Source organism: Pomacea canaliculata, linkage group LG2, assembly GCF_003073045.1.
Source record: "Pomacea canaliculata isolate SZHN2017 linkage group LG2, ASM307304v1, whole genome shotgun sequence".
Classification (NCBI taxonomy): domain Eukaryota; kingdom Metazoa; phylum Mollusca; class Gastropoda; order Architaenioglossa; family Ampullariidae; genus Pomacea; species Pomacea canaliculata.
Window position 1 is genome coordinate 20,107,575 of NC_037591.1, and position 24,038 is coordinate 20,131,612.

Genomic DNA, 24,038 nt, shown 5'->3' on the forward strand with positions numbered 1-24,038 from the left:
AGGCAGACAAACACGTACAGCTGTTAAGTTGTCAACGTTCCTCTAAAGCAGGGGTCACCAACTTTTTTGACACTGAGAGCGACTTCATGGGTACTGAGTAATACGGACAGCTACTTAACTGGTTGATACGAACTGAGTAACAATTAAAGTTCCATCGTGACTTAATTGATGCTATTTTTACAACATGCCCTGTGGACGACGTATATACACGATCCATGCTCTAATTAAAGGCTAAAAAGCTAGGGAGGATATAGGCTGAGCAACCTTCTTCTACACACACTGAACAGAGATCAAACTATACCCATGGAGATTTGTATACATGTAACTCCGTGAAAGTACCCACGGGTTATATATATATGTTAATCATTCCGTTTGACCAATGCTTGCCTCGCGACATATGCAGTACGAGCCTTTCCTCTGTTTCTGTGTGCTTTTGTCGGCGAGATCTCAATTTAGTCTGCAATGAAAATAATACACTTTTTGTGCAGCTTATGCTATCACAGGCAAAGATTATCATTCTAGCTGTTTGCTATACATGTATATGTTGATTGTCTTATCACGGACTGACGTCACAAAACAATGATGAGGCTGTGGGAGGGGGAGAGGATGGTGAAACAAGCTTCATGCTGACAAGAGCGACGTTCACATTCGTGCTTCCTCAGTATGTTTTTGAAGGCGACTGTCCCCTGTCCTTGTCTGTACACAAGCATTGCTAGATGATTGCTGACCACAGGCTGCGGCTGGCGAGGACGCGGACACAAGGGACGCTACTCTCATGGCGGAATGTGGCGAGTGTCAGCGCAAGGTGTCCGCACACTAGACACACACACCACAAGTCTCCTCGCCTTCACACCTTTGTATACAGGCATTTGCAGTCGGAGCTGAAGATGATTCGTACGATTCGTTTTACTGGCTTTATCGGGGGAGCGATTTGCGGAGTGTGCCTTGCGAAAGTAAGCGCTAAAGCGGACCTTGACTCGGCCACTGTTAGTCCTATGGAGTCAGACAAGCTGACACCCACAGCTGACTCAGCCATTCAGATACCACAACTAAAACTGAAACAAGTTCAAGTTTTCTTTCGCCACGGCGCGAGAACTCCTCTCCATTTAACCCCAGGCATAGAAGAGGTAAGTTGCATTGTCTTAAAAACTTACATTTCATTGTGCGTCAACTTTATACATAAAAGTTACGCATTTATCATTATTATAATACAAAATTAGGCAAATTCCACCCAAATAAGAATTACTCATTTATCCCATCTGCTATGTGACAGAAAATTATAGTAGTTTGTAAATTTATTTGACATCCAGCAGAAGCATGCTATTCAGGTATACTGTTTAAGGTACACAAATAATTAAGAGACTCTTTTTTTATATTATTACACTAGTGAATAAAATCCCACACACACTTTTGCACTTACACGATACACACATATGACTGGCAAAGTAATGAAGTTATATATCAAGTGCATTTCATGGCCATAAATGTCCTACATATCGTATTAGAATGTGTGTTATGCATCTTGGGTTACAAGTCTTTTGGTAAGAGTTAATTCTGTAGCTTAGTGGCCAATGGTACAGTGGACTCTAATTAATTGATTCACACTGTATAGGGCGTGGTTTATGGAAGTCAGAGACCAGTTCTCTCCATTTGTAGCTTGATGCCTTCCTTTGTCAATCAAGTACATTGCTGCTGTGTTTGTGAATCTTTTGGTCACAGTCCCAAGCTTTGAACAAACAGCTGTCTGCTGGGTGTGCAAGTCTTTCAGTCACAGGCCCAATGTTCTTCTGTGGCTTTATAAGTTCCTTTGTTATATTTCTGCTGTGTGTGTGTGGTGGGGTGAGTCTTTCAGAGGCCCAATCATAGAACCAACTTTCTTTGTGTAAAAATCTTTCAGTTACAGACCAGAGCCTTGAACTGACAACTATCAGCTGTATTTGAGTCTTTCAGTCATAGGCTTGAGCTTAGAACCAACACCTTCCTCTTGTGAAGTCAAGCACACTTACTATAAAGCATCTTTCCCTTCATATCCTATCAACCCTAAAAGGATATGTTAACATAGACATGACATGTTTGTAGACACTTCATCCAACATCTTTTTTGATTCAACAGGTGAGCTATCTACAAGGCACAGTACTGAAGGATGTGCCACACACTGTGTTTAAATATGAAGTTGTTATTCTACCTGACATGGTTCCTAGCCAAGGGCACTCCTCTATGGAAGAACATTATCAAAAACTTCAACTAAAGGTGAACACTTGGTATAAGAATACAAAATAAATTATTACACATAAAAGATTAATTAAAAAAGACTCCTCCTTTTAATTAGTATAATAAGATAATTACTGTTTATTTGATGTAGTGATGACTTGACATTTTATGTAGCTCTTTTATTAATATCTTTGTTTAAAAAAATTAAGATCTGCATTTAAATTGGAAGATTTATGTTTTTTTTTTCAGGGGGGAGGCTATGCTGGAAATCTGACTGCTTATGGACAGGAGATGATGTACAGTTTTGGTAAAAGTTTGCGGACTTTTTATGGGGACCAGCTGAAATTTCTGCCGAAAGAGTACAATGGCAAAGATATTTAGTATGTATACATTTTTTTGCCTTATTGTAAAAAACCACACCCACAGATCCATTCCACATATCTTCAAATTTTTACCTAACATATGATTCTAAAAACTGGATTCCACCTTTTTAATTGTTATTGACCAAAACTTTTTTTTTTTATTCTTATTGATATTTTTCAGTGTGCAGTCTACAAACATTAACAGGACAGTTGTCTCTGCTCGCTGTGTACTGGCAGGGATGTTTGGCAAACAGAGTCTGAACAAAAGTGGTTGGTACTCCCTTTTGCAAGAGAGAGAAAGAAGGAGAATGTTATTCAGTATGATCATTCCCACTTCAAAGGGGTGTGTACAAATAAAACTGTGATAATAAAAACAACATGAGAATAATTTCTTCTAAAACTGCAATTTCTTTATCATAAAGAGCCTTTAAAAGAACAATACAGGATAGTCTCATTGTGAGAAAATAATAGCAGTTAGGGGATTGAGGTGGATGGGGGTGAAGAATGGTTTAAGCCAAGACTTCAAGATTCAAGACTCTAAAAGATTCAGAAAATGAGGCAGCTTATTCTTGCTTTGTTGATTAATGATTGCTTTTCTTATTGAAAATCTTTCCATGTGAACATCTTGACATTGGCCCTTTCCCATCCACCCCACCCCACAAACACAATACCTAGTTGACAATGGCTGTTGTAGTGATGATAGTAGGCCTTACCTTACAGCCCAAATTGTAGAACTTAATGCCACATTCAGCAACTTAATGTTGAAAACCATTTTTATCTAAGAGTGGTCTATGCATATTCCAGAAGTCTTGCTCTGATAGATCATGTTACTTTATAGAAGCCAAGCACTATAATGTCACAGCTCTGTACTGAAGATGGTTAAAAATAGATTTTGCTCTAATGATGTTTGTCTTGCTCAACAGGTCCTGTCCAAATCAGAGTGTTATCCTCCATAGATGAAATCCTGTACCCAAACACAAGAGCTTGCAGTGTCTTACAGAAGGCAAATCATGCTGTAATATTCCACTTCGACAGGATCCCAGGAATCAAAGAAGACCTAGAATTCATCGAGAAAATTCTTGGTTAATATTGTAAAATTGAAAATTTCAGTGAATTTGCTGTTGACATAGCTATGGTGAAGGGTGTGAGAGCAGCAGAGTTTGAGCTTATTGTCATAGCAGAGGTTGAGGAGGTGATGTCATATACCAACGAAAGCTTTTGCATCAACACAGGGCTGGGTATAGTTGGGAGGAAAAGCTAGGACTGTGGCAGTGAGTGTTGTGCTGTTAATGTGCTGTTAATGTGTAACAGGGAGTAACAGGATTGAGCAAGTGTAACAAACTTGATCATGAATTTGAACGAAAGCCCTACTATGCTTCAGAAGAAAAAAATCCATTTTCACTCATTTTTCCACCAAATCACATCAAGGTGGGCAAAAAAAACCCCAAACCATCAGCTTTGCATTATCTGTCAGGGATTTATTGTCACTGCAGACATGACTCTCGATAAGCAAATTACAGCTGTCGGCCTGCTATTATGAACTACATAAGATCGGCGCCGTCCGTCACATTCTCTCTATGCATGCTACTAACACTCTTGTCTGTGTGTTTGTACTTTCTCGGCTTGATTGCTGCAACTCCTTGCTTGGTGGCTGTCCTGCATATCTTCTTCACAAACTGCAGAAAGTACAGAACTCTGCTGCATGTCGGGTGCTTAGAGCTCGGAAACGGAAGCATGTCAATCCTCTTCTTTGTTTTCTGTACTGGCTTCCCATCCCTTCTGGCATTCAGTACAAACTGTCTGTGCTGTGTTTTAATTTGTTTGCTGGCTCCTGCCCTGACTATTTCTCTGAACTTCTCTTTCCTTATGTCCTAGCTAGACAACCCTACTTCTCGTCTGACAACTGTCTCCTAACTATTCCTGTCACCAGAACAACAATATATACATAGTCACGGGATTTTTAAATACTGTGGCGCAAAACAATGGAACTCTCTCCCTTTCCATATCCGCCACTGTTGGATCTTTGAATGTGCACTGAAAACGCACCCCTCACCCTTTTCTTAAACATTACTCGTAACACCAGTTTCCTTAATGCTAGTCCTTTTTCACATCCTGTAGGAAATCTTAAAGCTGTACAGAAGGCTAAGAGCTGTCCACCTTTATAGTTTTGGTGCATAGATTCACTGTTTTTTACGTTTTCACATTCTGTTTATCTCAAGTTTAAAAGGATTAATTGATAAATGTTAACATATTGACAATGACTTGCCCTCTGCAATAATTCTCAGTTGTAACACAGACTTTTCTTTCTTTCCTTAACAAGGCTATGACTCACAGGCTACAGGACATAAACTGGACTTTGTGTCTTTGAGGGATGACTTTGTGGCCAGGATAGTAAGTACCTGTGGGTTTTAGCCACTTGTTGCTGTGCAAATTTTAAGACCAAATGCCATAAGAAACACCGTTGAAAACAATTTTTCAGAAAGCTGCCACTGTTCTTAAGAAACACAAGTAAAGGATAACCGCATCAGATTCTTACACCATTCTTCAGAACAACAGATTTAGAATCAGTCTTTTTAGTGCTATATTTCTGATGTCAGTTATATCAGTGATCTCAATAGCAGCTTATTCGACTTTGCTGTTCCTCTCAAGTGTAAAAGGACACAAGAGAGAATACACAGACAGATATGTGTTGTGTGTATGGGTGGGTACATATCTGCACATTAGAAATATTTAGGTGTATGTACTGATAAAAACATTGTTATACAAGTTTGAGCAAGTCTGTATTAAATTTGCATTACAATATGTGCTTGTGTACTAATCTGATATAGAAAATTGTTTTGTCCATGCTGTCATTATGACAAATCTGTTTAACATCTTCCTCTGACAGACACATGGATATTCCATTCCAGAAAATATTGTTCCATATATGAACATGATTGACAAGAATGCCACAAAAATTCTGTATTATGCCATGTGTGGACAGCACGAGTAAGTGATGATTTAATTTGGCTTTATGTAAATGAGCTAACTTACATTCTCAGATATTCACTTGATCACACAAACATTCAGAATCAGAGCATTCTTTTCCTCATGCACACACTATCCAATAAACACACACATTATGTAGGCATATGCACATCTAGGCAAGCGTGCACACTGCAGACACATGGATATATTAATAAATATGATGTTTACCTGATGCATGCGTGACACCCAACATTACTATTACCAGCATCAGGTAGTTGAAAATTTTTAGACTTATTTTTTCTGCAGTAAAATTTACTTAATGTTCTGGTATTCTGCCATTTTGGTGCTGTATAGGGCAGAACGCCCAGTCGTTACTCGCTTAGCTGTGGGACCAGCTCTACAATCTGCACTCGATGCCATGAGCAGGTGTATTCAGGGCCAAGAGTGAGTGTGATGCTGATTTTTATATTTTGATGACAAAAATAAGAGCAACAATGAGTAAAGTGCCTTTAGAAGGGAAGCACAATGTTTTATTGAGAAGAATGTCTGTTTATGGCAACTTCAAGGGAAAACATAATGCCATCTTATTTATAGGACAGTTGGCAGGTAAGGTGAAGTGATGATCAACAAATTATGTTTTTGGGGAGAAAGAGTGCAGCAAGAAGAAGCGTAGTAGAGAAGTTTCTCTCTGGTAGCAACTGATTATATGTCAGATGTACAAAAGCTATACCCACTTGAGGACATTCAGGATATTTTAGTGGGAAAAATGAGCCTAGTATTGTAGTTTTGGAGTATTTCTTTTAATTTTGCAGTTTCTTTAATTCCATAAACTGTTTTTTCAACAACAATTAAGGTTGTTGTTACTCCAAAAGTTGGCCTGTAAAAAAAAGCAGTTTTATGATACCAAAAGTTTTTTGTTTTTTTTTAACTTATGGTTGACATTCCTGTCTCCAGAACACCAAAAATCTATCTGTACTCCACCCATGATTCCACCATGGTGGCACTGTTAGAGTCCACTGGCTTGTTCAATTGGCAGTGGCCTCCATTTGCTGCAGATCTACGATTCGAACTATATGAAGATGACGACAAGCAACACTGGGTCAGGGTGCTGTACTGTGGAGAGGTCAGATATTTCTTTGTGTGTTCAGTGAACAAGTTGTATATTTGTGTTGTGTGTTTGGCATAATGTTAGAAATTAATGAGTTCCTCATTCCATTTCTTTTAAACATTTTACAGGCGTCTTTTCACACTTTAGACATAATTAACATGGTGTAGGGTGTGTAGTAAACTGAGAATAATTAGGGTGCATGTTAAAGAATTTTTGGAGATGCGACATGCCATACACCTCATTGCACTTTGCAGGGTCAATAGCATTTAAGCTTAGTGACTAGGCTTTGCTTCTATCCTGTCTGTGTGTTCTTTTTCTTTTGACATGGACTTCTGGTGCCACAAACCATGTGCTTCTGACTTGTTTCAAATGTAACAGTGCACATTGTCCTAATTATTTTATACTAAATTCAATAATCATATTTATATGAGTTTGGTAACTGGAAAAAGGTAATTGCCAATGATTTGATCAGAATGCTAACATCTGCCATTGCTGAGAAATTACACTTTCATTGCATGGTCATTCAGTTCTTGGATCTAGAGCTTAAAGCTGTTATTTAGATGAGGATTTATTCCATATATCTGATCAACAGGATTTTTGCTTAATATGTTTTGTAATAATAATAAATGCAAGATTTATATAGCGCTTACTCACACTCATAACATGCATGCTTGTAGTGCTTGAGACAAGAGCAAGACGTAGCATATGAAGGACGGAAGGATAAACAGCATACAAACAATGGGAGGATAAATAACAGTAGTGATGACAAACAAAAGACAAATATAGAAAATGCAAAGAGCAACCACGTAACAGGAACAAGAACAGAGAGCATTGTGATTCTGCAGAAGAATACAAGTAGGGAAGTAGCAATAAACAGAAAAAGGATTTGTTGGGGGAGGGGGGATGAAAAAGGCTTAGCATTCTGTGGACTGTATTAAGAGTAATGCTGAAGGAAGTGTGTTTTCAGTGCACATTTAAAGGATTCAGTAGTGGGTAAATGGTGAATCTGGAAATGAGAGAGTTTTGCTGCAGAGTAACCAAAACTCCTGTGACAATATTTTTCTGTTCTGGTGACAGGAATAGTTAGGATATGTCATCAGATGAAGAGCACAGTGTTCTGGCTGGGATGTAGGGGAAGAGAAGTTCAGAGAAATAGGGCTGGGGTCAGCAGAGAAATGAAAAAATACCACAGACCGTTTGAACTTATGATCTTATGGGTAGCCAGTCCAGAAAACAAAGGAGAGGAGTAACATCATCCCGTTTCCTAGTTCTGAGCACCAGATGGACCAAATAAATATCAAGATTTCAGTGATTGTAGTTGGTAATAATTAAATCTGTACAGCCCCAGTTCTGTCCCCTTTTCGCTGTTTTTGTCAAATTTTGCTGTTGCCATTTGGTTGGTTGCTTTGTTAAAAGAGTGCTATCAACACATGGTATCTGATGTGATACAGTACATGCACATAACATACAATGTGTCATTTTCAGGAGAAAGCTATACGAGGGTGTAATAAGCCTCTGTGCAAATTTGAGGATTTCAAACAGAGCTTGGTGCCATACACAATACAAAAGGCAGAGTATAAGAAATTGTGTAGCTCCCCTATTCTGGAGCAGATTGCTGCATGTAAGTGACAGTATTATGTGTCCATGTGGTGTGCAGTTGTATTTGATGTCTAATATTGTATTATCAGAAGATGTTTGCAGTTATACATTTATTTTAATTCATAACCTATGATCAAAGAAGCTGTGTAGACAGAGTGTGGTGCATATGGGGTAATCCAAGACATGCTTTGGGTTGTATTACTGCATAATTAATTTCTATCAAGTTTCATCTAGGGTTACCATCAAAAGGATGTTTGTTATTTGTAATTGTATACTCATTTATTAAAAAGACACCTTTCTCTTTCAGGGACATCTTTTATAACTCTTCCTCTCAGTCCTGAATTCCCCATTTTTTTCATGCTTTGTTAGGTTTGCTGTTGTAATGGCTTGCATGATGTTGCTGTAGTTTTTGTGTACAAATCTAAATCAAATCAAACCTTGTCCAAGGAAGTCCAAGACAGAAATTTGTCTGGTGCTCACAAGCCCAACCACATATACAAACATAATATAAGCATAACAAATATAATATGAGCATAGTATGAGCACTGTATGTTAAACTGCCATTTTGTTTCTAGTTCTGTCAACACGGTGCAAGGAGCTCACCTCCGTATGCAGTTATAAATAAGATGCCATCATACTTTTAACCTATTTGCTCACATGTTTGTGTCTCTCTTGTTTCAAGAGGATTCAGTATTTGGGCATGCCATTTTCTCATTGTACCTAAACTATTTCAGCACTTCTTCAGCATGATCAGGGAGAAGTGGAGACACCAGAAATTAAGGAATTATCAGAGATACCAGCTGGAATGTGAAAGTCGTGTTAGAGGAGAACTTCTGCTTTTCATTTCCTAAGTGGTGGAACTTGAAGGAATCTCCTTGCCATATCTTCATCCATGTACTTGCTGAATATCCAGAAAAATTAATTGATTAGTTGCCAGATATCACCTAAAGTTGACAAGACATGAGCTCACTCATACCCTGCAGATATTCCATCCTGTGCTGTGCAGTAATCTCAGATTCATTGTGTTGAGAGACAAAATGTTCTGCAGTCTGCACTGTATCAGTGTATTGAACTTAAAGAATTTTCACCTTTTAATTATTATATATAATTATAATATAATTATTATATATAACTGTTTATTATTTATAGGCTTGATTTTCTGCTTTTGTGCCTGTGGGCTACAAGCAGGTTTGCCAAAAGATAAATGTTACAAGGCCAATGTCAAAACCAGCCCCTGCACTGTTATTACTGAACTATGTCTACAGTGTACAGTCATGCCAATTATAGCCAAGAGAATGTCTATATTAAATAGTACAAAAAAGTGCTTCTAAAACTGATATGACAGTGCACTCTAGTGACATTGTTTTTAGAAGTACTTTTCTTTACTATTTAAGACTCATTCTGGATGTACTGTTCTGGGAGTGTAGTCACAAAGCAATCATATCATATGTGTATTTTTATGCAAGTTGTTGCTGAACTTTGTCTTTCCACTTAGTTATTCTGCTTATTATTACCATTATTCTGGCATTAGTACTTGACCATTGCTATTGTTTATAAGCGAATAAACAAATGACAAAGAATTCAACTCTTTTTGATAAGACATCAGTCCTTTTTGTCAAAAATGATCTGAAGCTAAATCATTTTTAGTACTTTTTACAGTTACATTTACAGTCTGTGTTTTGCACATTTATTTTTTACATAGTCATTTATTTTACAAATATTGTCCATGATATACACCTGTGCCTTATAGGATATTGAAAAGAGATTAAATTAAAAAAAAATGACTGTTAATCACAGATATATTAAAATTTAAAGAAATTTTAGGAGTACCAGGTGTTTTAGATGATATTAAATTTGTCACCTTGTAAAGGTACTGCTGAGCAAAACGTTTATTTAAATGCATACCTTGTCTGTCCACTGTCAACATGTTTCTCTATGTACAGATATTTTACTGTCATGCTTAAATAGCATTTTATGTACTTGTTGTGAATACCATTCTTATTAATTTAAGACATTTTACAAATTAATGCTTCAGTTATGCATATCATTTTTGAGACTAAAAAAACAAGAGTATACATTCTTGGTGTAGATTATTGATATATCACATATGTGCTAAATCAACATAGACAATGCAGATGACGATCATTTTTTGGGTAGATCTCTAGGACATTTTATGGGTATGATTGTTGTCACATGCTATGCGCCTTTCACTTTGTGGCTAATTCTGCCCTTGCATTTTGCTTTACTTAAACATAAACAATGTTTAGGCTGGTTGCAGGGCTATGTGGTTTTAACATTTTTTGTCATATGTCCAGTCAATGTTTAGCTTGGTAAAATTGAAGCAAAGCGGGCACATTTTAAAGGAAATTATGGTTGGTATTTGACAAAGGAAATAGCTCTCGTACATGAGGTGTCACGAGTACAAATTGGACCATTTATAATGCTTACATATGTGATTTGTTCCAATGCCTTAGTCTTGTAGTGCTATGGCAACATAATATTCTCTTTTTGGCATGCCATAATGCTTGAGCCTGGGCAATGACTTGTGGAAGAGTGTGGCCTCTGGTGAAGAGATAAAAGGTACCTTTCAAACTGTAGAATTTTGTGTCAAAAGAATTGAGTAATTTTTTTTCTTTCTTTAAATATCACAAGGCCAGATTAGAAGAGCGTGGAGTGAAACACTTTTGTCCAGTTTCACTGTCACATGACTATGATATGAATCTTATGAAAACAGAAATGCATTTTACAATTTGATGGGTTCTTTATTTTATGAGCAGTATCCCTGGTTTAATTGTTCAGCAGATTTTTATTGAATCATTTTCTCAGCCATTTGTTTTCAATAAAAATAAATTATTTTCTTTATAAAATAATTTACCTTCTTATCAGAAATTTCTCATGTATACCTGACGTGATTCGTGTGTTTATCATCCATGGTACTTTTTCAAAATATTTCTTAGCTATCGTGTGCCGATTGTTTTCAGATGTAAAACAAAAACATGCGCATGCAAAGTATGGCCGGCATGAGAGAATGATGGTTTTCTCACAAATGGATAAAAAGTCTAAGAACCTCATGATCTACACAATATTGGCATCGTGTGATAAATATAAATCCTATAAATAGTTGGCAGTTATTGAATATGACAATTTTAAAGAATGTCATTAATACTAGATTGGCTTTGGTCGGTGGATGTACTGTCGTCCGAATGGTAATTTACTTCAGACTGATCCTTCTAATCTCAGTGGTATTGTCGGATGAGTGGTAGACGTCCCCATCAGTTGAATCCTGTAGCCTGGCTGAAATTTTTAAAGCTTCTGTATAACATGCCAGTCAGTCAGTCCAACATCTTGACCAAGTACATAAACTGCCTCTTTGGTCAGGCACTAAAGGAATTTGCAAAAATATTAAAATCAAAGTTCAGTTTCAACTGGTATTTTTTATTAACCAACAAAGAAGACTATCATTATAAGTAGACTCTGCATTTCTTTGGAAGTATTAAGCACGTGCTAACAACTACACAGATGTACACTTAAAACAATGGTTTTAAATTTTAAAACATTTAAATATAGTAGTATATTTATGGTAGGGTACCATGAGTCCACCAACAGTATAATCCAAAAGACACTTGAAAGTTTTTTCCGTTGGAAAGCAGCTTTCAGTTTCTGATCTTCATCTTGCCATGTTTATCTGTGCTAGTTGTTCCACTTCACACCCTGATTCTTTGGAGACAGAAGGCCGCCGCTGTCATTCCTGTACAGACCGTTGAGTTGGTCACGAAATAGTCGTTGCACCACCATCCACCAGAAAATATAGCAGGGCAGTCAGAATGCTGGCTGTGGTTGTCATATGTGGCAAAGAGCATTCCGTTGTGCACGCAGTGAGAAACTGTGGAGTTAAGTGAATCACCTGGAGTCCACAGAAACACAAAAGTAGTAAATATTACAGAGTTCTATAATCTGCAGTCTGTAGTAAATACCAACTGGTGAATGTGACACTTAGATTTACTCGCACGCAGAAACCATTCATCTCACTGGTGTCGTTGTGACAACACTGAGGCTCATGAAGGTGTTCTATTGTACTATTGCTTGCTAGGGTCACTCCCTTCAGGCGGCTAACAGTGTCAAGTCGTGACGTGGTTGTGACCCCACTATGGGATCACCTCTGGCTTTGCATGGCATCCGTCAACTAGTGTTGTTGGAAAAATAAACAAGGTTCTTTGATGTCTTGCACTTACGTATATATTCTGAAGATGTGTTTTCTTTTATAAATATTGACAATTATCATATACTACCGCTTTCAGTGCTTGGATGAATCAAGCAAAACATAAGATTTCACAACTGGTGTCAGATGCAACAAGCTCATTCAAACATCCTGCTTCTCTCTTCTCTCTTGAAAAGCATTTTTTTTTACAAAAGAAAAGCATAGCTAAATGATAAAAACTAGAAAGTCTTTAAAAATAAAACTTTGGACCTATGAAACTACTCTTTTAGAGAGGGTGTGTGTGTGAGAGGGAGAGGGTGGGCATGAGAGAGAGTGTGTGTATGAGTTCCTCTGTGGGGACACTGAAGCATGCAAGCCTGTCAACTGCTGCCACAAAGACTCTCATCTGAGCATAAAAAAAGAATGCAGATCTTTTTACCAGATTTCACAACAAATATCTTCATACATTAAGAATATCTATGTGCACAACAAGTTATTTTTAATTTTTTCTAGCATTGTAACATAACAGACATGTTGAATATATTAATAACAGCAGTATACACTAGTTTGTATTTATGTGCAAACCAGAAGAGAACATTTCCACTTCACATTACCTGATAGCAGCAGTTGTGTCCTCTCCTGGTGCCACATTTTCTGATAAGCTTTCCAACAACAAAATGCACAGAATTAGTCATGTGAAATGCATAACATTTTCTTTCTGCAAAAAGTACAATTTCTATGTAAATTCCATAATCTTGGACATTTAATATGCTAGCAACAATAAAAACAAAAACAAATAGTGAATTACCTTACCTGTGTATTTTTGATTCTTTTGAGAAAGTATGGCTTTTAGCGCAGGCAAGCCATAGCTGAAGGATTTCTTGAAAGGAGCACCATCCTGCAGACCTGTCACAGCTAGCTCTGGCATGATATTGTGTGGGTTTTTTTTTGCATGGGAAATTTCCCCTCATTCCTGTGGCTTGACCTGAAAACAAGTACAGTTGAAGACAGTGCAACAACTGGTAAATCTCCAAACCTACATACAACCCTGCGACGTAAACTAGTTCCTCATCAGTAATACTACAAACTCAGCATACAATTCATTAAAGATGTTTTGAACCTCCCACCGCAGGTTTGCCCTCTCCTGCTCCTCCCCTTTTGGTGGCCTTGGTGTGGGGATTGAGGGTATGGGGATTGGGTTCAAGGCAGCAGCTGGGCGTTCTGAAGACTCCCAGGATGTTGGTCTCCGTCGTTATTTTGTAGTAAAATGACCAGTCCAGCTGCTTCATGAAGTCAGTCTGGAAATGTGGTAAAAAGCAACTAGAAGTTTCATACTATTTTGCCAACACAGGATTACCCCAGTTCCTAATGTACTGTACAATAAACTTGTTTTAAGTGTTACATACCAACTGGTTCAGTTCCGAGCACACCCTAGCACAGTGATTGTAGCGAGCATGGAAGAGATCGGCAATAAGTCTCATTGTGTCGACTACGCACTGGGTCAGTACAAAAACCAAGAAGAAAAAAGGAAAAAAAAATGCGCGCATGTGTGTGTGTGCACACATATCTGTACTGAGACAGTAAAATGATAACAAGATGAGTGGTAGAACGCAATTTACGTTAGGGGCTTTCAGTAATATAACGAGTGTCAGTTCATTCTTTATGTGCACAAAATCACGATCTTGCTGTACCCTACTTCTCAAATTAGTTTTTCCGCAAAGACCACTATCTCTATCTCACACAGCCCAGCGTTGCTAGGAGCACTGACAAAAGCAGCATTTGGTTTCCTTTCTTCGGCGGATCCGTTATGATTGTGCTACAATGAAATTACACCTTGTATGAAATGTTTTTGTTCTGATAATGTAAAGTGAAAGATAAATGAATCTTTTGCAGGTCTACGCAGACACATTATCTCACCATACTAACTGAGACTTGCTCCGAAGTAAAGCAGTGCGGGATGGTCGTCTCCTATCATCTACAGCCCGTTGTTCGTCTGTGTGTCGTCTGCTGATCGTGAGCGTGCTGTGCAGCATGTGGAGACGACGTCGCTGCAGTCTTCTTGTCGTGTTCACAGTCATCTATGTCTGTGTGGCAGCGCTCTTTCTCTCAAGTCCCTACTCGTCTCTCTCACCACCCGTGTCTTCCCTGGCGCGAGCTGGTCAGGGCAGGTACTTTGGTGACGTCACAAAGGCCAGCATGTCGGGAGATCCGAGGAAGACGAGAAACGTAAGAGGAAAGCTTCAAGGAAGGAAAGGACGTTTTGAAGCAAATTCTTCCGCTGAAGTAGGTCTCGACATTATGCCGCGTCTGCTACGTCAACACCACGCTGGTGGACTTCCGGTCGTCATCACCGCAGAGGAGTTTCGGCGACAGCCAAACAGTCTGACGGGAAATCCTTTGATCGACACGTACGGGGACAACGACTGGCTGCTGGCGGGAGAGATGGGGCGAGGAGTTACTTTTTCTGGAGAGGAGAAGACAACTTCGGAAAAACTGCAGGACAGGTGGCACATCAACATCATGGCGTCAGACGTCATCCCTGTCAACCGGATGTTGCCCGACTCACGACCGGAAGGGTCAGTAAAGACATGCGTGGCCGAAAACTTCCTTTAGGCACATTCATAATTTGCTGGTTTGTTGTTGTTGTTTTGTTGGGGTTTTTTTTGTACATAGGCCACACACAAAACGTGTGCTCACCACTATAACTGTCTATGAAACTCTCACAATAACTCAAGCATAGCACACAAAGAAGAAAAAGAGAGGAGTGGGTGATAGCGAGGGCGTTATAGAAGATGATGTAACAGTGAAAAGGTGCGAAACTAAAATATTCATAGGATATTATAAATGCCACACAACATTCGCCTTGTGCCTGTTTTCTGTGTGTCGCCATATTTATTTGCATTCAGTGTAAGTACAGAAAAATGTAATGTGACACTTCTGTGTGCGTAGCAAGGGTAGCATTTTGTAGCAGTTTAGGGTCTGACACCTCGATGTTCAGTCTTCCCCGAGCAAGTTGAGTGGAGTCATTGGTCATGTAAGCGATTTCTCACCACTTCTAGCCATCTCTCCGCATATTTATAATCGACTGCTTTGTCTCACTGTTAAGATTATGTCCTTATTTCACCACCACCCTTCTTAATGAACTGTAACATTAGCGAAATCTCATGAAGCATCGAAGATATGACAGAGACCCTGGCGTATTCTAACGGTCAGATCTGTGAAAAAATAGAAACTGTATACGTTAATAATAAACATAATAAGAGCAGCAATAAATACATTCAGCTGACGTGAGTACGGGTACACAATTTATGTATTCAAGTAGATGGATGCAATCAGTTTATGTTAAGAATAATACTTAAAGAATATTTATTCGATTCCTTGAAAACTATATTTATATCTCTATTTATTGACTTGAAAAAAACTGCTCTGTTGCTCTGTGATGACATGCTGATAGGTATTGCAGGTTTGGATGTTAGATCACCAAGAACATCTAAGTTTTTCTTGTTGGTGGTGGGTACAGAATAATGCTTCGGTCATTTATCAAAAAGGCTAACAAGGGTCTGTCGTCGCACATCAACATCTGTGCTTACAGAAGTAGCACTGTAATCGGTGCACATCCATGGCCAAAGATGGAATGTTTTACTTTGATCGTCGTCACTTTAACCTCGTGGTAATTGTGAGATAGTGAGTTCTCTGATGCCACCTCTGTGTGTGCCTTCAGTTGCGTCCACGTGACTTTTCCCCGCGAGCTGCCAAGCACGAGCGTCGTCATCCCCTTCCACGACGAATGGCCGTCTGTCCTTCTGCGCACCGTGTACTCCGTCATTAACAGAACTCCTCGTCATCTCCTGCAGCAAGTAGTCCTAGTGGATGACAACAGTGCTCTGGGTTCGTTATAGCCATGCGGCAAACATGTCCATAAGCTTTCCAAGAATCAAACATCAAGTACTGGAATGTGTGACTGGTTCGTAGGGAAGGGAAAGTTCTGTGAGTAGTTTTGTGGTGGTAAGACAGAGATAGTTGTTTGGCTGGGTCACACGCCTTAGTTAAAAGATGTGTCAGTGTTGATTATAAAAGTGCAGAAAGGGGAAACTAAAAGTCCTGTGGTACTACTGGGACATCGCTTATACTATGATCATATGTTCCTTGTCTTTTTTTTTTAAAGACAGCGGGAAGTGAGAACACGTGGCTGTGCAGCACAGAGACATCAGCTCGACAGCTCACAAAGGCACTATAGACGACAACAGCAGAAAACACACGAGGAACAATCGTTTGACGAGACTGACTTAAGACAGACACGTGATGGAAAGCTTACAATAGGGCTGAGCTACATGAGCTGTTACTAAATGTGTGACGAAAACAGGAATTTATGTTTATTGTTTATTGTTCAGCTAAAATTTATGAATTCCAAGAAGAAAGTCGACTGTTTTGTTTGTTTGACTTCTGTTTCACTTTTCTCTCATGTGAAGCTGCGCTGGGAGCGCCCTTGGACCAGTATGTACGAGACTTTTTCCCGCGAGACCTGATCCGCCTTGTGCGCTTGCGTCAACGGACTGGTCTGATTGCGTCACGCGTGGAGGGTTTACGTCACAGTGACGGTGACGTCGTGGTGTTTCTCGACAGTCACGTAGAGGTGAACGTTGCCTGGTGAGCGAGCTTTATATTAACAGCCACAGTGTGTTGAACTTCATACTGAAAGACTTGACCTCTCATGACGTCACCACAAGGGGCGGAGCATCTAGCGGTTAATCTAATCTGCATGTCAATTTTATAAATGTAATCATTAGTGTGTGTGTGTGTGGGGGGGGTGTTTATTATATTAAATTACTTGAAAATTTTCACTTGCGCTTATCACAAACACAACACTGCTGCCGAGTATTATTATGCATGACCTTTGAAAGTGTCTATAATATCAAATTTATCTCAATATAAAGCTATTTCTTCTTCTCCTGTCGTTTCAAGATTATATTTTACAAAACATCAATCACCATTTACTGACAATAATATAAAAAGTTGAAAAAAATTGCAAGATGTAAAAAGTTATTTACAGAAATATTAAATCATAATTCCTTTGGTTGTCTCTTTTAAGGTTGGAACCACTTCTGGTTGAGATCCAAAGTAACCGACAAACGCTCGCCATGTCAACGTTGGACTACATCAACGCCCACACTTTTGAGTACAACTACTACAGAAATCGAACTGTACGCTACGGCTTTGACTGGAGGTTGTTCTTCTTCGAGCTCAACTTCCGGTCAGACCAGGAGGTCAGCTCGCCGCACGCTACTCGACCGTATGTCCGCGCATGCAGTTCATTCTCCTCCCGAACATCCTTTTATCCAGCAGGGGCCGTAGTTATGAAGGGAGAGTAAGTCGATTTCCCAGGGCAAAATGGGGAACTCAAGGAAAAGCCTTTTGTTTCCACAGTGCAGTCCAAAGCCCGCGTACACTACTCTACCTCACGGGTAAAACATCTGCGGGTCTGTACACAGCTTTACAATTTTACAAATACAATTGTCCTTGAGTTCCATATGTTGTCTCAGAGCAACGACTTACTTTCGCCTACCGCCACAGAAGACAACAAACGTATTTTTTTTATCCTGACTGTATAATCACGCTAGAAGCTATAAAAAAATACGAAGAACATTTCATTCAAAGGGAAGAAATTTCACCATGTGAAGACTTAACTTTTTAACTCATGAAATACATTGAAAATATTTCGTGAGTCCGTTTGGCATTGCGTGGTTAGGATGGTTAATACTGTGTGTTTGAACCTACGCGTGTTCTTCTAACCCAGTCTTACTCTGTGATTGAACTAACAAAGATGGTGCTAGGCCAATGTCTGATTTTAGTGGAGAATTAGCAGAAGACAGACATAAGACAGAATGAGCCATCAGAGGACAACCGAGACAAGTATGAAAACACTGTTTGCCAAGCTGTACCGAAGTCAGTGATGTAGTCGCTCTGTAGTCTTGTTTTCCGACATGATTTCAGAGGCGTAGTCGCGGTCGGAACAGCCTTTGCCATAAACAGGAAGTACTTTGAAGACCTGGGCGGATATGACGTAGGAATGAAAATTTGGGGCGGTGAAAATATCGAGCTGTCATGGAGGGTAGGTACACAAAAGTATGCAAAGTATACCTGACGCGAGTGATTGTGTCCCTTCCGCTGTGCGTGTGTGTGTTTTTTAACCTACTCTTGCAAATGTAGGTTTATATTTAATCAGATCCCTGACTTGGTCACTAAATATATATCACTATATATCAGCACTTGTATTGCCTTGACCTTGTACTAAAGGTGTGGCTGTGTGGCGGTCGTCTGGTGCACGTGCCATGCTCACGGGTAGGTCACGTGGCGCGGACCCAGCCGTACTCCTTCGGGGCTAAGGGCCGCCACATGACCACCATGTTCAACTACAAGCGCGCTGCCGAGGTCTGGATGGGTCCCTACAGGAAATTTGTGTACGAAAACTTTCCAGAAATGGAAGTAAGTGCATGATACATTTAGAATGAAAGAAATAGTGGCATGAAGGAAAATATAACAAAGAAACAAAGATGATGGTGTGCTGAGGTCTGGTGTTTAGTTGACGTAGATATGGAGGGAATATGTGTAATCAGTTGTGTAACGTGCATTAGTACTTGTCGGTAATGTGTAGCGTTTGGTACCCGAGGATCTGTAGTGAAGCACTGTTCCCCTTGTACACCTGGCTGTGCAAACATTGCCCTGCAGGCTCTGGACGTGGGCGACCTGACTGAGAGGAAGGCAGTGAAGAGCAGACTTCACTGCCACAACTTCACCTGGTATCTGGACAACATTTGGCCCGAGCTAACGGTATACGACCGTGACGTCATTGCCTGGGGCTCTGTAAGTAGCGGAGGTCCGCAGCGCGATAGTAACTCGGTGTATGATGCTCTCACAGTATGGGGGCAATCTTATACAAGTATGTCGACTGTCTCTCTTTAATTCTTTGTTGTGTACTTGTTCACCTTTCAATTGGATTTATTACAAAGACAATTTTGTGAGGTTAAAAGGGACGCAATGTCACCTCCATTACTTTAACACACCATCCGCCTCGCATCCAGTACACACTGTCCGTGCTGTTTTAATTTCTTTGCTGGCTCCTGTTTCTCTGAACTTGTTTCCCCCTGTATCATAGCCAGAGTGCACAGCTCTTTGTCTTTCCCTGCAGATTTATGACACCCTCCATCCTTATTGTTTGTTCCTCTTTGTATCTTCTATGTCTTTTATTACCTGTCTGCATAGTTGTTTCTCCTTCCGTCTTTCCTGTTATGTTCATGTCTTTTTGCTTTTGTTTTTGTTTTAAGCACTGAGAGCGTGCTACATTGTAAGCGTGATTAAGGGCAACACGAATCACACGTTTATTATTATTAATTGACATTAATAATGGAAAGCAAGTCTTTAGTGCACAGAAAATGAGCAACATTGGAAATAGTAACAAATCTGAAATTCCAGTTCACTTTTCAGACAGCATCTTACTTCTAGTTGCTGTAAATGTCTACCGCGTGAAAGTAAGAAATCTCTTTCGTTGCTTTTCTTCTTTTAGCTCTACAACAATGGCACGGGTCACTGTTTGGACAATCATGCTTTCATGGACGATGCGCCAAGAATACATTCAGAAGTTTGCCACTACCATCTAAACACGCAGGTTCGAGTTTACCGCGCGCGAACACACACACAAACAGAGGTGGTAGCTGCTGTATTATGCGTGTCTTTGTGCTGACTTATGGGCTGTGTGTGTGTGTGCGGGCGCGCGCAAGGTTACCACGAATAAGTCACGAAGGATGGACTTTGCGTGAAAACGTAGTTGTATCCTGTATCCTGTAGTAAAAGAAGCCTTTGATTTACTTCCCTTGTTTTACGTCAGCAGGGTTTCTCCCTGACAGTCGGAGGGCATCTGCGAACAACAGTACAATGTGTCATGTTGAGGGGCACGTGGCCTGGCAGTCGCCCTTTGCTGGAGTACTGCGAGTCACCCGACATTTGGAAGCACACCAAGGTCGGGTACAGTGTCCTGTCCATCACTGTGCACGGGTGTTTGTGTCTGCGTGCATGGTCACATGTTACAGGTCTTAGAAAGATGACCCCTTGAATCTGCACTTGCTCCTCACCTCACAGTTTCGTTTCCCACATTATTTTCTGCACATCATAACCTATGTCCTTTGCATGTCACAGCTAGTTTCGTGTCACTCTTTCGTGTCATGTAACAACGATCGCACGCCCAGGCTGCTTCCCTTCTCGTCACAAACGTAGTCACGTCTTGCTTGGTTGTCACAGGATGGCGCCATCATCCACGTGCAGTCACAGCTGTGTTTGGACGAAGATGCCAGCGGTCCTATCACCAGTTACTGCCGTCCTGATGTCACGTCACAAAAATGGGTTTTCACCAACTACGTCAAGGTTTAATGACGTCAGACCAGTGACGTGCACGGCTGGGAGCTCACGTGACATGTTGACGCCAACTAGCTCTTGTCTCTTGATTCCGCTCTCAGCACGAGTGTTGTTTACAACAGCTTGCACCTGACAATAAATACATCTCGCTCACGTATCACGTGACATTTCTCGTCAGCTGACAAATGATGTGACGAACACACAGTCTGCTGCTGATACAAGAATACCTCACACACTTGAATACACACAATATCTTATGGGAAAATGCCTTTATTGTTTAATAAATAGTATTTCTATAGCGCTCTCTGTTATATCCATCCTCCGTGTATCTAAAATGCATCTGCCAACGACGTTCTATGTAACTTTGCTTACATGCTTCACGTTTTGTCAGCGGTACAAACGCAAACATTGTCAGAAAACAAATGACGGACATCAGTAAGTGGACAGCTATCCACCACCTCGCTCGCAAAGTCACAAAAGGATGCGCGGTGGAATGCGCGCCCGTTTGTGGTGTGTGCACATGCAAAGGTGAAGCCTCACATGCTTGCTACAACGCAGCAAGTTTTATTCCCAGACGGCATTTCAGTCGCTGCTTCTTGGCCGACATATTTATGCATTACTTAAAGTGACTTTGTCAAGCATCCAACAACAACGCTTAATTCTTAATGGGACGGCTTGGCTTACATATATATATATTAAAAATAGGCAAGACCAGACTGCACTGGCTTTTACTGTAAATTTATCATCTCCACACACACATCCTCATCTCGTTCATCCTTTAAAGTTCAAAGCACACTAATATATATATAAGAAAAAGTGATTAAGTCGCTCGAGCAATGTAGACAATGTCACTGCTAAAGTTCAGTAATCTCTACAGCTATAGGAAAATCCAGTTTTACAATTAGCCTTGGATGCGAGAGATCTATCTACTCTCCTTGTCTTCACTGCCCAAAAAAAAAACAAAAACAAAAAAAAAACAAAACAACCCAATTCAAGATGTCCCCGAAGACGGGATATCTACATCAGTAAAACATGACAGTAACGTATCACAGATTGCTTGTTGGCGTCAAGGTCGCTGACATTGTTATGAAGCAACAGCAAATGTAACGCCTTTGACCAAACGATGTTCTCAGCGACATCATCATTTGCTTTGCATCTCGTGCCTCCCACTGTCGCGTCGAGAACAAGATCAACACATGTCCTTTATACACACCTCCCACCTATCTACCACGCCAAAACTTTCTCCATCTTTCTCTGGCACACAAACGGATCAAACTATGTTCTCAAAAAAACCAAACCAACCTTTAAGACCCCAATGGGATCCAAGATTATGGCCATGGACTTAATTCCAGCAGGTTCAAGGCCAATGTCACGACTTGCTTCTTAAAAGTCAGTTAAAAGTAGACATAAAATTAAAGACGAACTTTACTGATATTTTCTCCTTTCATTGCACCAGTTACATCTCGGGTGGAGAAACACTGATGTCCAAAGCATAGAGTAACGTGCTAAAAGTGGGTAAAGGTTATGTAAATAGCTCAAGCTTACTGTGTACATCTGACATAAGCAAGATGTTTTGATGGAAATTGAGTCCATGTTCTGACTGGGAGGTGCAACTGATAAACAAATACAACAATAAATCGTCAACATTTAACTCAGCACAAGTGTGTTTTTAAAACAATAATATAGTAAAACAAATCTTCAACAAACATGTTCAGTGAAAAAATGTGGACGGTGTAGAAAAAACAAAACAAAAACAAGCCAAATCTGCACAGTACACATGAAGACAACTCTTAATATAATAAATGTCAGAAAAGGACGGACTGAGATGAGATGGGAATGGTAGGCAGTATGGCCGTCCTCACTGCCACCACAAAGTAACAAAGATGAGCAGCTGTACAAAGCCGTGTAGTCCAGCCATAATCATTCACTGCCAACTTATAACCTAACAACTAAAACATAAACATAATATGAAAAAAGATTATCACACTCCGACCCCAGACACCTCCTGCTAAGACGTGCGAGCAGGCATAGTCTATTGTATGTCCTCGGTTATTACTACACAAAACGTGAGTCTTCTGGCAACATCAAGGTTTGGAACTTTGGTAACACTGCCTGACGAGGAGCACAGCACTGCTTGATAAGCTCGCTAGCTTGACATAGTCACGTGACCTGTTGCTATCTGCTAGCCAAGTTCAGGAAAAGAAGTGGCTGAAGCCTTAACGAATCTGTTCTCTGATGATGATGACGATGTAGTTCCAGAGGCACATGAAAAATGTTTGTTCACGTTGCTATGTACGGTGAACATCTGCTAATTGCTTACACTGACTTTTTAAGCAAAGTAAACGAGGAGGTTGCATAAAAGCCTGGTTTGCCTTGCACGTTTCCTGAGTTCTTCCGTCAAGTAAAATACAGCGTGCCGTTTGACCGCACTGGCGGCAGGACTCCAAGTTATTGAACCACATTTGTCCACTATATATGGCATATGTGACACACTGTCTTTTAAAATAAGCGGTGGCACACAGCAAACAGCTTGAAGCGTGAAAGAAGCTGAAGCATAAAGCAATTCTTGACTGGACAAAAAAACAGGTGTATTTGTTGTTTGTGTCGGCCTCACCATAAAAAACTTTTGTTGGGTCAGATGCATTCATTTGGAGGCCTATAGGCCATTGTCTAGTTCAAGGAACAGTGGGGCCCCCAAGATGCTCAGCCATTTTAGGTAGGCCATAAACTGTGACGCCTTTGATGTCCGTCTACATGACCAGTCCTTGTAAAGACGAAGCGCGGGCATGTCGTTATCTTTCGTCAGCAGCAGAAGATTACCGTCACGCTTGACTCACTTCACTGACCTTCAGGATCGCAGGGTATCGATGCCACAGCCTGGTCGCCAGCTATCGGCGGAAGAGGAGTGGCAGGGTTCAAGGATGGTGGAATGTCACGATCAGCTGGTGACACGGCGAGTGGCGGGCGAGGGGTGACGGAGGATGGCGGGGTGAGCACGGCTGTATCTCCTAACAACAAACAACACTCGCAGTCACGTACATCGCCAGCTAACACAACAGGACACATCGATAGCAAGCAGTATAAGATAAAAAAGTGAGCTAACAAATATGAAAAAATGAAAATATTAAACAAACAGCAGCAAATAGTCTCCTTCACCCACAAACAAAACTGTAGAAACTTTAGAGAG

The 24,038-nt window shown here is 40.2% G+C and overlaps 4 protein-coding genes across 20 annotated transcripts in view; 2 read left to right on the forward strand and 2 right to left on the reverse strand.

Moving 5' to 3' along the window:
• The first annotated feature begins 574 nt into the window (after positions 1 to 574).
• LOC112558137 (lysophosphatidic acid phosphatase type 6-like) lies at positions 575 to 11,114 on the forward strand. Its single transcript, XM_025228374.1, has 11 exons — positions 575 to 1,127; positions 2,113 to 2,250; positions 2,461 to 2,591; positions 2,755 to 2,843; positions 3,497 to 3,655; positions 4,894 to 4,964; positions 5,461 to 5,561; positions 5,895 to 5,984; positions 6,495 to 6,663; positions 8,134 to 8,269; positions 8,982 to 11,114. The coding sequence occupies exons 1-11, from the start codon at positions 717 to 719 to the stop codon at positions 9,056 to 9,058; spliced, it is 1,572 nt and encodes a 523-aa protein (XP_025084159.1). The 5' UTR covers positions 575 to 716; the 3' UTR covers positions 9,059 to 11,114.
• A 110-nt stretch (positions 11,115 to 11,224) lies between these two features.
• Positions 11,225 to 14,511, reverse strand: LOC112558143. 6 transcript variants are annotated; one of them, XR_003098079.1, is made up of 5 exons: positions 14,372 to 14,510; positions 13,566 to 13,743; positions 13,259 to 13,430; positions 13,060 to 13,107; positions 11,225 to 12,151 (listed from the first exon to the last, which is right to left on the reverse strand). XR_003098079.1 is itself a non-coding variant. In XM_025228394.1 (5 exons), the coding sequence occupies exons 1-5, from the start codon at positions 14,418 to 14,420 to the stop codon at positions 12,148 to 12,150; spliced, it is 441 nt and encodes a 146-aa protein (XP_025084179.1). In that variant the 5' UTR covers positions 14,421 to 14,511; the 3' UTR covers positions 11,225 to 12,147. The 6 variants fall into 6 exon arrangements, 3 of the variants coding, with proteins under 3 accessions (XP_025084179.1, XP_025084180.1, XP_025084178.1); XR_003098078.1 differs by having other exon boundaries at positions 13,573 to 13,743; positions 14,363 to 14,499; XM_025228394.1 differs by having other exon boundaries at positions 14,382 to 14,511.
• On the forward strand, positions 14,443 to 21,811 carry LOC112558135 (polypeptide N-acetylgalactosaminyltransferase 1-like). Of its 2 annotated transcripts, none has more exons than XM_025228370.1 (10): positions 14,443 to 15,021; positions 16,167 to 16,333; positions 16,915 to 17,092; positions 17,535 to 17,735; positions 18,437 to 18,554; positions 18,740 to 18,928; positions 19,172 to 19,306; positions 20,007 to 20,108; positions 20,331 to 20,459; positions 20,738 to 21,811. In XM_025228370.1, the coding sequence occupies exons 1-10, from the start codon at positions 14,477 to 14,479 to the stop codon at positions 20,864 to 20,866; spliced, it is 1,893 nt and encodes a 630-aa protein (XP_025084155.1). In that variant the 5' UTR covers positions 14,443 to 14,476; the 3' UTR covers positions 20,867 to 21,811. The 2 variants fall into 2 exon arrangements, with proteins under 2 accessions (XP_025084155.1, XP_025084156.1); XM_025228371.1 differs by having other exon boundaries at positions 14,955 to 15,077.
• LOC112558131 (myosin-10-like) overlaps positions 21,107 to 24,038 on the reverse strand; it is a 42,867-nt gene continuing 39,935 nt past the window's right edge. For all 11 annotated transcript variants that reach the window (XM_025228356.1, XM_025228362.1, XM_025228364.1 and 8 more), the window contains one exon: positions 21,107 to 23,859. In XM_025228356.1, coding sequence (XP_025084141.1) covers positions 23,690 to 23,859 — 170 coding nt within the window. In that variant the 3' untranslated portion in view covers positions 21,107 to 23,689. The remainder of the gene's footprint in view (positions 23,860 to 24,038) is intronic.

Excerpts from the sequence above, each read along its gene's own strand:
- LOC112558135 (XM_025228370.1), top strand. The coding sequence starts at position 14,477 with ATGTGGAGACGACGTCGCTGCAGTCTTCTTGTCGTGTTCACAGTCATC. Across the intron at positions 15,022-16,166 it reads CCCGACTCACGACCGGAAGG|TTGCGTCCACGTGACTTTTC; the intron begins GTCAGTAAAGAC and ends GTGTGCCTTCAG. Across the intron at positions 20,460-20,737 it reads ACATTTGGAAGCACACCAAG|GATGGCGCCATCATCCACGT; the intron begins GTCGGGTACAGT and ends TGGTTGTCACAG.
- LOC112558137 (XM_025228374.1), top strand. The coding sequence starts at position 717 with ATGATTGCTGACCACAGGCTGCGGCTGGCGAGGACGCGGACACAAGGG. Across the intron at positions 2,592-2,754 it reads TACAATGGCAAAGATATTTA|TGTGCAGTCTACAAACATTA; the intron begins GTATGTATACAT and ends GATATTTTTCAG. Across the intron at positions 4,965-5,460 it reads ATGACTTTGTGGCCAGGATA|ACACATGGATATTCCATTCC; the intron begins GTAAGTACCTGT and ends TTCCTCTGACAG.
- LOC112558143 (XM_025228393.1), bottom strand. The coding sequence starts at position 14,010 with ATGTGTGCACACACACACATGCGCGCATTTTTTTTTCCTTTTTTCTTC. Across the intron at positions 13,431-13,565 it reads GGGCAAACCTGCGGTGGGAG|GTCAAGCCACAGGAATGAGG; the intron begins GTTCAAAACATC and ends ACTTGTTTTCAG. Across the intron at positions 13,108-13,258 it reads AAAGAATCAAAAATACACAG|CTTATCAGAAAATGTGGCAC; the intron begins GTAAGGTAATTC and ends GTTGTTGGAAAG.